Below are 12,392 nucleotides of genomic sequence, written 5' to 3'. Positions count from 1 at the left end.
CTGTGTCACCTAATCCTCTAATTTAACTTCTCCCAAAGATTACTTTTCAAACATATAACTGCAGCCATTAAGGTAATGAAATTTTACAATTATATTACCAGTTACAAATCGCAAAAGTCAAATAGAAAAAAAAAAAATCTGTAAAAGATTCAGAAAACTGAATGCTTCACTTGCTCAGGTGTTATTTTAGAGAATATAAAGTTACTCCTTGAAAACAAAGGCAAATGATGCACTTGCTAAGGAACTGTTCCTCTGACACCAGCACAGAAAGGGGCAATGGGAAGAGCATAATGCAGTAATTAGGAGATTCACTAGCATAATTCTACAATTTTATCATCATCATCACAAGAACTGTTACCTCTAATGACAGCAGAAATGCTTGACAAAAGTTTTAAGGCAGTGATATGGGAAAAAATTTGATTCTCAAGTACTGATTCCAATAGATTTTCATATTTTCTCTCTAACATACAGGATTTTTCCCCCCCTAATGCTTACATACTTTCATCAACTATTATAAAGAGTGCCTTTTTGCTCTCAAAGGAACTTCACACGACTGTCAACAAAACTTTACTAAAGAAATCTTAACAAAAAATCCAGTGTTTGAAACACTGGACAGAAAAAACCAATACATGTCCATTAAAGTTTGTTTGAATTACAATCGCATTTATGTTTTACTTCAAGGTAAACTAAAACCAGATCTACCTCTCAGAATTGGATGCAAATTAGTAAATTTTGGTGCATCATGAAAATAATTAATAAAACAAGAAACATTTTTCTTAAGAATTGATTCATAATTAGGTACAAATCATAATGATGTATTTCTCAGTCCTGGAAGTGTGTTTGCATTTTCCAATAAAATCTATGCTATGTTGCCAATTTTGAGCAGGTATCTCAATACAGAACTGCTTATTTAGGGCTGCTCAAAGAACTTTATTCTGTAATAATGCAATCATGATGGCTACATTGTCTTACGTCATCTCGTACTAGGTTAAGAGTTCCAAAACATTACATTTCTTCCTTGGTTTTCTTCTCCTCCATTACCTAGATAAAACAGAGATTCTTAGGCATACTTTTCCATAAATCAGTTCAGAGCTCTTTAAACTTATCTATGTTTTTTACTAGTGTCTGGTTCTGAGACACGCCCCTGTGGCACTCTAAAACACTGAATTAGAATAAAAATACTCAGCAATGTACATATTATTCTATACCCTATCTAGTCCAGTAGTCACTGTCAAACAGTACCTCAGGGAAAGGTACAGAGAGATAGACATGATAGCATACTTTGGAAAAGAAAAAAAAAATGTTGTTTTTCTTATTTTTTTTTTTCCTCTCAAGAACTCAGTTTCTCTATCAAGGTTCATAACCTGGGCCTCAATCTACTCTCATCTCTGCTTCTTACCAAATTCATGCTTCAGTGTAACCTAGCTGCATTATGAGCTGATCATTTTAAAGGTACTCATCTATTAAGGGCAGCTTGTATTGGGGAAAAAAAAAGTAGTACATATGTGAGCAGAAGTGAAGAGTTAAGAATAACTATTTGCTAAGAATAAATATTTTCTATATCAACACTGTAACTGGGAGCAAACACGTTTCTTCTAGTTCTCACCTTTTCTCCACGATTTTTTTCATCCTGCCTTCTTTGAGCAATACAGCTGAATCTCAGATCAGTAGGAAAATTCAGAGTAAGGGTCTTATTTTATGTAAAATATAATGTAAATATACTTCACGGGTATTTATAGTTAACATTTTCCACCAGAGAAAACAATGAATAATAGCTTTTTCAAAATACTTTTCACTGCTCTGAAAATAATTCATCTCACAACTACATTTACCAAGAAGTATCTTCTACTCACTTCAAACAACATGAAAAGCACATTTCTGAGGGACAGTAATTTGGACCTATGACAAGTCAGTGGCTGCTAATGGCTGCCATTACATTGGCAACAGGACACTTCCTTCTAGAAAGGGTATTTCTTACAGGATTCTTGATGGTATGCACTCCTCGCGTTCTTTAGGATAAAGAGTTCTGGAGAGAGGACCAGAAAACTGCCACTGATCCTAGCAATCATTTATTTAGCCAATCCCTGATTTTTCACTGTTTTAATACTTAATTATTATTTGAAAAGTTTATGTTCTTCTCTTGACGTCGTTCAAGGAAATAAAAATCTTGATACAAGTACTACCTTTCTTAGACAACATATAATAAATTGAAGATTCTAGCTAACTTATTTGTCAGTTCTCAAAAATGTCAATTTACATCGAAAGAGCAACTGGCATAATTCCAGAAAGCGGATACTCTCCATACCTTTCACTGATCAGCAAGGAACCAAGTTGCTCAAGTTCAAAACTAAGCCTTCCCCACGAGGAACACAACTGATGCTACAGAAGTAGAAATCATAGTTCAAGATAAGCAGTTCTTTTATGAAGCACAATGTATATTCAGATTGTTGCAGTAACTTGTTGATGTTTATGCAAACACAAGGCCTATTTTGTAAACACCACATTTATGCCTTTAGGAATACATAAACTTAACATAAGGAAATGCATCTACTATACAAGTACTACATCTGTGCTACTGTTTATTTATAAACAAATAATGCTTAATAAAACAATGCTCTATAATACGGTCTTCTGGCAAAGCTCTGCATTGACAGACAACATTCTTAAATTCAATTCCAAGCTTTCAGGCTGAAGATTTTTAAGTCCTTATGTGAACAGTTTAATCATTTGAACGAGTTCACCAAGTTACAGTAGGAAAAAACAAGTCATTCTTAAGATTCCAGTAAGAACTACAGAGAATATAACCATTACATGTATTTCAGGTTTTTCAGCTAGGCCTTTCTTTTTTCTTTTTTTTTTTTTTTTCTTTTTCTTCTTTTTTTCTTGCTTTTGGGGTGTGGGTGTGTGTGGTATTTTTTGTTTTGGATATGTTGGGTTTTGGCAGTTTGGTTTTAGTTGGTTGGTTTGTGGAATTTTTGTTTTTAAATACAAAGGAATGCCTCCCTATCAGTATATTGAGTTGCAAGCAATGCATTTATATATTATTTTATCATTTTCTTTAGTCATCAGCACATTACTGGTCATAATTACATCTTTTATGCACCCTCTCCATAGCTTCATAAGACAACTGATGATTCAGATACTCTAGGAAACTCCACCTTTAATGATGCAACAAGTTTCTTCCAACTTGTCTGTGATATACCCTGGAAAAAGCACATTAGATGGTATCATCATGGTCAATATCATCATGTGTTAAAATGTCCATCTGGCTGCCAGGTGAAAAAAATGCCAATTAATGCTTGTTACTTTTGCTGTTTGCATCTGAACGCCCCCCTAAAAACATTACAAGTGAAGGTTACTTATGCAGAAATCATAGACAAAAATATCAGGTTTTGCTACCACAGTCAAAGAAGGACCTTCATGCAATAAAACTTGCTGTTAGCAGCTTCATCCCCATATCCCTAGCTAGGCAAAGCAGGAGACAAACGTTAAAGATGTGCTACCTTCAGATGCCAACAATGAACAAACCATTAAACATATTCTTTCACACTTCTTAATAATTTATTCACATATTTATTTAAAACTGCACATGGTCATATATCCCACAAGATAGTTGGGAGCCATCTTATTTTGTTAGGCAAACATCATTTACTTTTCCATCTCTTCCCACATCTACATATTTACAATGATTTTTACAAGTATCACAATCCTAGTATCCAAACACAGCAACCTCAAAATGAGAAAACCTATCAAAATAACCTCATCATCCCAAATAAACATACCCCAATCCAATAAATCAGCACGTTACCAGGCATTACTGTGCTGTTATTTAAAGAGCAAAAAACAAACATATCCTTCCTTGTCAAAGGCTCACCATTCCTAAACCCACTGCTGATATACCAGCTACTAAAAAATCCCAACCCAACTCATCTTTGGGCTCAATTATTTTCTAAAAATGCATGGATTAACAATGTCCAATCTACTACAGGATGCAGATCTGAAGTAAGGTTTTATCTGTATCATCTTCAATTCACAACAATTTATCACAGCAATCAGCAGGCCAAGAAAAGCTACCATCCAAAATACAAAGTAGACAAAAAAAAAAGGACAGTTATATAGAGATGATCAAAAGTTAACATGAATGTACAAAAAAATTGTAAATAGATGTGATCTGATCAAGCTAATGTTTTGTAGCTGCAGAAACTACTGTTCACTTTAAACAGTTTTTATTATCTGAATAAATGTAAAATTTTGCCATGATTACAAAAATATAACATGCAGTTCAGTAATTCATTTTAAGTCTCAGTCAATACCAACTTTGTAATCATAATTAATGTCTCCTAATTTCACAAAGTAGAAAATGAGAATGATTCCTCCTGAATTATCATGTGTGTTCAAAAATCAAAATTTTGGATGACTTTATAATAGCACAACAGCAAAATTTATCTTACAGGAGGTTTCCTAATTGGCATTTCAAGAAATCTAAAGTTTTTGTACCTCAAAGATATTAAAAAAAAAACCAACAAAAAATAACACCCCACCCCCCCTCCAAACCATTTTTTTGCATAACTTTAGCAAACATAGAAGTATGAGCACTAGTTCAAAAGAAACCCCCCAAAATCAAACCCTGAGCCTAGACTCTTGTTAACGTCATTACAGTTATATTCTACTACAGTAGCGAGAAGAGGAGAATTACAACGAATTAACAACAACAATTCCTATATTTAATGTTATTTAAAAATCAAAGTGTTACCTAAGGCAATTACCTTGCAGCCTTTTAATATCTACAGGGAAAAGCCTAAGGGAAAATAATTGACTTTGCTAATTTTACCCTTGGCAATTATAAAATAGCTCTGCATTTCATTATGACTACAGAATTTCACATCTAATTGTCAGCCCCGAGAGAAGCACAGAGATAAATGCATCATACACAAGCTCAGACAAGAGTTTAACAGCACATTAAAATTATCTTGGTAGCAGTGGTTTCAGTTAATGCTGAAAAGCCCTTTAGTTTAAATTCTAGTCTATACAACAGCTATGCATGTCTATAGAGGTTACAGCCTACCATTGTCAGTACCATGTACGATCTAATCCTACTCATTTCATTAGCCAGTTTGCTGAGCTACCAAATAAATGCCAGCAAAAAAGCAGTACTGTGATTTTTACTTTTTACACCAAAGAAAACAAAACATTATGAAGGAAAAAAGTCGAAGTTATTTCACACTGCTGAAAAACAGATGCCAGATTTGAAAATTCATCATTTACAAAAGAATAAATACAGTATGTTTAAATCATTGCACCTGTCAAGAGATTTCTGTAGCTTGTACTTCAATTTTTCTAACTTTGCTAGTAGGGTTAGACATATGAAAAAGAATAATTTACTAAGTCAATCAGTTTCCATAATAGCATCCCACTTATCGTATGTAGAAGCTATGAAAGTATTTAGATGTCAGAAAAATGAAAAAAGTGCTAAAATGTTTTGGCAGAATTTTCCAACATGCAATATAATAATTGCTTAAAAAAAAAAAAAAAAGTAAGTATTTCTTTGCACTTGTGCCTCATTTCACTGTAGGCTTGTTTCCTGGCAAGCCTTCAGGGATCATGCATTCCTGCTGCAATACTTAATGATGTACTACATGCAAAGTAGTAAGTGCTACATTTTATAAAATTCCCTCTTATGTTGAAACAAAAAGTTGATATAGGGTTAAATACTTTCATCTATCTCGAAAATCTTACTAAGTACTAAAAAAAATGAACAAATACAAATCAAAACTAATTAGTAATTATCGATTGCACCCTGTTTTGGTTACGGTATGACTAAAATTTTGCACTATTGCAAACTTTTTTTAAAAAAATATTTACTAGCAGTTATCACCATAATGGCTTAACCCACTATTCCAGCAGAATGACATTTAATTTTCTCTTCTCCTGAATCTCTGCTCTATGTTACAAAATGACACCACTTTTGAGAGAAACTGTCACACTCATGATCAAAGCAGTACAGAAATACTCAACTACCATCACAAGGAGTTTAGCATGAGGATCTAAAAACAATAGACTCCTTAAGCTTAGGATTAAAACTGCGTTGATTATTGACAACCGCATGCATGATAAACATTTATTTTACATTACAATATGGCAGCAATCTTCAGATGTATAAAAAGTACCCCCGCAAAATAGAATTGTTTTCTGTTTCCACTGGAATGGCACACTAAGCTCTTCATCCATACACAGTTAGGTGTTACACTAAACTGTCACAGGGATGCCCAGGAATTGGTCTCTACCATCGGAGGGTCTAAGAACAAGCTACACAAACACGTCAAGAATGATTTGGTGTAGCTAATGCTATCTAGTGAAAAGAAGAACCAGCTACAGAGATGATCTCCTAAGGTCCCCATCAGTCTAATTTTCTAAGATCATACATATATACAATTAGTTCGTCATGAAAAACATTTCCCTGTAAAGTTTCAAAGAGTTTGGCTGAGCAGCCAGATTGCAGCTGCCCTTTAGAAGCCAGCAGATCCATGTTAATAGGGCAACCTGATACTCAGGGGCATCCAAATGCCCAACAAAGTAAGAGTATTTTATTAAGAGTAAAAAGTCACCTGAGCACTGTGTAGACAAAGCAATGAAGCTTCTCCCCCAAGAATTTCCTGAGACAGACAACCCTTTCACAAAGCACAAGGTAAACCAAAACAACAAACCAAACTTCTTCAGCTGGTAGACTGCCAGAGGTGGTGCAGTTTGACATGTCACGAAGATGCCACTGCATATACGTTAAATTCACCAAATTAACCACTCATCCATTACTACAGTGCTTCAGAATGTATATTAAAGGCCTCACCACAGTAATTCTATAGGACTGTGGTAAACATGTTCACAGCAGCAGCAGCTTGTCAATCCATCTACAGCTACAAAGTAAGTATGCTGATTTTCAAAGGATGCTCCATATATACATACGTATCATAACTGCTGATTTTTTAAAGAGCCTCTCTTTCAGAAGATTCGCTAATAGTTACTTGCTCTGCTAGTAGAAGAATTTTTTTCTTTTACCTTGGTATTCTGCAGCTGTGCAAGGCTTGTGCAAGCATTTGCTAGAAGAAAATCTCCACTCAAAACAGCCATTTTATTTCCAAATTGCATATCCTTCAGCGGGCCATCGCAGGACTTGAGCTCACCAATATTCACTATGCCACGATGCACCAGAAAGGCAGTGTGGATCAATTCTGTAATCTCGGCCAGACTTCTTTGACTGAAAGCAAAGAAAAAGTACAATTATTTTTGATGCTATTAATAAAATAGATTCGGGAGTGGTGTGGGGGGTGGGTGGGTTGGTGTAACCCAACTGCATGTGCTAAGCAGATATTTTATGAATTCTCATGTAGCTCTTCTACCTACTTCTAGAAGCCACAACCAGGTGGTATCAAGCTCTGAGAACTATCACTAATATTTCCAGGTAAGTCACAGGTGCCACAGGTTCCATTTGGAGGAACACTGTCCTTTGTTTGAGTTCTTTCACAAAATAAAGCTAAGTAATCAATACAGTCCTCACGGTGCTTTCTTTTTCTGTTTTGTCTTCCAGAAGGCTGAGGGACACTGATGCGAAGAAAATGCCAAGCAGGAAGCACTGATGGGAAGGAACAAGGGACATATCAGCAGGGGAGTTGCAAGCAAGCCGATCTGAACACTGTAAGAATGCTGCAGTCAATGACTGCTCAAATTAGAGTTAAATTAATAACAGGGTACCTTGCAGTTCAATAATACCAAGGGGGAAGTGTGCAGGGGGGAGACGAGAAATAGCTGAACATTTTAAAACTGTGTACTAATGATATTTCACCGGTTGTTTTAGTCACAAGCAGCAAAGGTGACTGTCTGGCAAAGGGGCAGACCCAGTTTTATTTGGATAGATTTACAAACTACTTCTTATTCCAACACACAGTGTGCTACATTCTGAATTTAGGAGTTTCAAATCCCCGTGAATAGCTTGCCACAGTGGTTATACCACAGAGGCTTGCCCTCTATTTATTTTCATTTTTGGAAAAGGCACAAAAAGAGTCATTAGCACAACCCTCTCCTCCCCTCCTCCCACAATTCAACCCTGTAGCCCCTGATAGTTAGTGACTGTCACTCCAAGGAGCCCAGAGATGTCACCTTAGCTCAGAACTACAACAGGGCGATGAACACACATAATAACTGAGCAGGGACAAGGAGAGGCGGGAACAGAGCAACACACTGGAGCATCCTCTTAACGCTGCAAACCTAGATACATCCCCCCCCGAAATCTTCAGCACATTCACATCACATTCACATCTTTTCTGACTCACTCTTTGTTTTATGGAGACTTCACACATGAGCAAAAATCCAATGCATGCCCTCAACTAGACAGATGACTGAAAGGTTCCTAAAGTTCAGATTTAATTGCAAGCACGAAGGCATGCTATGCTCCCTGTGCTTATTCAAAAGTGGCCAAGCACTGATACACTAAGTAACCAAACTGCTCCATACCTTCACATACATATATACCTTCTGATACACGCTCAGGTTAGATTCTTCCTCAGTATCAGCACAGTACTGAGTAAATTAACACTGTTCCCTCTGGACAGTGCAGATGTGTTGCAACTGCCCCCAGTGATATTAATCTAAAGTAACCCTCTGCCCTAAACGTATCTGACCTGTGAAGAGCCCCAGCAACAACTGTTTCAGGCCAGTGATCCATGCCAATTAGCAAGAGAGAAGAGCCAGGAGTGTCACACAGCCTGGGCAGGCATGCAAAAGGTAGATGAGCTGGGGAGGGGGGAAGGATAAACAGAAGTTCCCAACATACTTTGTCACACACTCAAAAAACTAAGCTGTTTTAAAATCTACCTTTATAATTCACAATTTTTGCTCCATGCAGGAAAAACAATCTGAAAACAAAACAGCTAGCCCTTCTCCATACAGACAACAAAATTGAAGGTGATGCTGTTTTCCAAAGAGGCAAGGGAGAAACTTGCACAATCTACAGCTGCAGTATTGTAATCACGCTTGGCTCAGCTCTAACAAAGGGTTAATAAAATTTTAAGCTTAGAGAAAAAGACTAACAAGACATCTCGATGCTCCTGCTGTCATTGTCAGGGCAGCCCTTGGAGGAAATGTCCATATCAATTCGGTTTATCAGATGGACAGCTGATCAACATTAAACAGACTTGCTCTGGGCAGACTGAGCCGAGCTACCTGTTATGAATAGCAATGAGAGCCCTCTGCTCCCTGCTGCCGAGCTCTGCCATTTCCGACTGCCACAGATCCCAGGACATATGGGGATCCCTAGTGACGAGCACATAAAGCTGCAGCTAACTCAAGCGATGGCTCATTTCCCCCAGCTGAAAGCAGGCATTAATATCCTGAGGAGATCAGGCTTGCCTCTGTGACCCCCAACTACTGAAGCAAAACAACGACTGTCCTATTTCTTCATTTAATAAGCTTTTAATGAAGGAAATCAAAATCCCCTCTTTGACTTCAGCATCGCTCTTCATGAAAAGGTTACACAAATACATCAGTGTCACGCCTTCCAAATGCTCAGGATCTGGATGTTTTCATTTCTTTCTCTACAACCCGTTTGTTCTCCAAACATTATTCATATTATTTGTGCTAACAAGAACTGTATTAGGCAGATAATCTGCAACTAATTCTGATCTTACACACTGCTCTTCCACCCTCTCTCTCTAGCAAACTGAAAATACAAGAACCAAGCTATTGCAGAAATCCCAGGCAATAGATTTCTTAACGGCCTTTGTGATAACCTCCATAATACCCAGGCAAAATAAGAGGCCCACAGTGCTGCTACGGATACAGGAGGGTTCCTGACAATTCTTTCTAAAGGCCAGCATCCAATAAAAAAAATTCACATATTAAGTTGCTATTGAATGGCTAAAGCAATACTATATACAGCTTTCTTGATCTGGAGTACTATTCAGTGATTAAGTAATTTCGTATTTGAAAGCAGCTAATCCCAAAATAATAATAAAAAATAATATTTATGCAACACTAGACTTAAAACAACAACATACATCAGAGTACAAAAGCAGAAACAACAGGGCAACAGGATTATGAACTCCTACCGCTTCCATCCTGTTCCCGCTCCAAAGCCATGTTCAGACTTCTTTGTTAAGAAGTGGTTGCCGCAGGAATTACCTACATAGCAAGCTAGTACCGAGGAAACACTCAGTGTTTTTAAAATGCCCGAAGTTCCTCAACAGAAGCAGGCTAAGAACTGGGAAAGCTTTTTCACCAAATGCTAACATACTTTCATGGCCTTCACCTGTGAAGCAAGAACTCCCTGCAAACCACCACCAAATGCCCCAGAGGCTCCACTTACAGGCATCATGTTTTGACAGATGATACAATTTTGAACTCCACACGTGCCCTAATCTCCTTTTCTTTCTCTCCTTCCAAAAATCAACCCACATGCAGGAATGGCTTTTCCAAAGAGGATGGTACAGAGGCTTGGACAGCACCTGGGGGACCCTTCTAAGAAGTTTCGATGTGTCACAGTCAAAAAGGCACAAGATCCACTGTTAGGTGCATTATTTAAGCATAGTTAATTGTGAAACACAGGCCCCCCTCCCCTCCTCAATTTAGAGAATACCAGAATGGTTGAGGTTGGAAGGGAACTCTGGAGGCCATCTGGTTCAACCCTGCTGCTCAAGCAGGCCACCTAGAAACAGTCACCCAGGACCACATCCAGGCAGCTTTTTGACATCTCCAAGAACGGAGACTCTGCAACCTCTGTTTACAGGAACAGGACATATTTATTATGCTTTCAAGTCAATTAATATCTAACACTTCAGTGACTACTTCCTCCCCCCCCCCCCAGTCTTTGATAAGATCCTCAGGCTTGTTCCTGGCTTTCTTTTGTTTTAGTTCTACTCTTTATTTCAAGGAAAAAAAAAAAAATCTTAATTCACAGACTTTTCCTGCCTGTGGCAGGTAAAAGGGTGCAGCATGTAAAGTGGCCTCTTGTTTTTCTTCTCTTGACTCCCTGTTCCTGCACTTTTAGTACCAGCGTACCTAACCTAAATCTCTGTAAAATGCTTGCTATGAAGTATCCCTTAGCTTATGAGCTCCTCAAACAGTAAATGTCATCCTGGAAAGTACAAAGGAAACACTAACTTCACAAGTAATTAAAAAAAACCTCTTCAGCAAGGTCTGCTGGAGCTATATTGACTCCAGGACTGTGAAACACCAGCTTGCAGAAAAATGCTAGAAAAATGCAAGATTAAGTTATATAAACAATTAGATCCTGCAACAAGTAAAACAAGTGCAATTTCTATTATTCCTCTATGCTTCCCTCCCCCGAAGTAACAGTGATCACAACCTACAGCACATCTTTTTTCTTGTGCTGGATAGCACCATCATGGCAATTCCCTTTTCAAATCCACAGACTAAAAGAAAAATACTCCCAGCCTGGAAGCAAAAGCATCAATTCCGGGAAGCAGATGAGAGAATCTAGACAAAGACCTGATAAGAATCGCTACCTCAAGTTCAGTTTAAAAATAAAAAGTGTTAATCAGAGAAGCAAGTAGAAAAACACCACCAGAATCAATAAGCCAAACCAATGTTTTCCAGGACTTGCAGGCTGGAACCAATAAAGAAGAGAACATCAAGAGGAAGCCTGCACAGTAAGAAGTATCTAACCATTGTAAGAACCAGAAAGCCAGTGACAATCCAGCTGTGCAAACAGATGAGGAGCAGGCGGGCTGGGCTGTCAAGGTAAGACTCTAGATACACTCTCTATAAAGACAAATCTTGTCATGCTAGGAGTTTAATAGTGAAAAGGATGCAAAGGACATTCTGCAAAGGACAGGTATTAAAAGAACATTTGCATTGCTCAGATGTGATGGCAAGCCTAAGGTATGTTTTTTAAGCCCCACAGACAAGGATATGAGAAACTTAAATAGCTTTGCATCTTTATTACAGATTTCGTGAGTACTAGAAAGTGTTAGAGGGAGACATCAATTACTTTTCCTTTTCTTAGAGATCCTTTCTACACTGCTAGAGAAGCAGACTGTAGACATTACCCAGTAATTACGTAAGTATTGTTAAAAAGAAGTGGCTTTACAATTTAGGTTTTATGGCTTTTTTTTTTTTCTTCTTTTCAAAAAAAAAAAAAAAAAAGGAGGGCTTGCTAGCTTAACCTAGCTATCCAAACCAAAGGAAAAAAAGGGGAATACTTACCTGAAGATGCAAATAAAAAATTAATAAGATATATGGAAAAAGAACTCTTGGATTACTTGAACACTGATGCTAAAATATCAGTAACAAAAGTTAAAGCTACTCATTTATAAGCATATGGTCAAGTTTATTAAAATCTGACATTATTAAAATCACATACTATAATTCCCGTTCTAAAATCA

General features: G+C 37.3%; 1 protein-coding gene across 3 annotated transcripts in view; it reads right to left on the bottom strand.

Annotated features, from left to right (window-relative positions):
• The window catches only part of PDSS2 (decaprenyl diphosphate synthase subunit 2), a 120,141-nt gene that overhangs the window by 36,482 nt on the left and 71,267 nt on the right, over positions 1 to 12,392 (bottom strand). For all 3 annotated transcript variants that reach the window (XM_056343775.1, XM_056343776.1, XM_056343774.1), the window contains one exon: positions 7,054 to 7,252. In XM_056343775.1, the coding sequence (XP_056199750.1) occupies positions 7,054 to 7,252 (199 nt within the window). The remainder of the gene's footprint in view (positions 1 to 7,053; positions 7,253 to 12,392) is intronic.

This window comes from Falco biarmicus, chromosome 6 (assembly GCF_023638135.1).
Source record: "Falco biarmicus isolate bFalBia1 chromosome 6, bFalBia1.pri, whole genome shotgun sequence".
NCBI classification, from domain to species: Eukaryota; Metazoa; Chordata; class Aves; order Falconiformes; family Falconidae; genus Falco; species Falco biarmicus.
The sequence above is the reverse complement of the archived record's forward strand: the minus strand, read 5'-3'. Positions and strand labels throughout refer to the sequence as shown.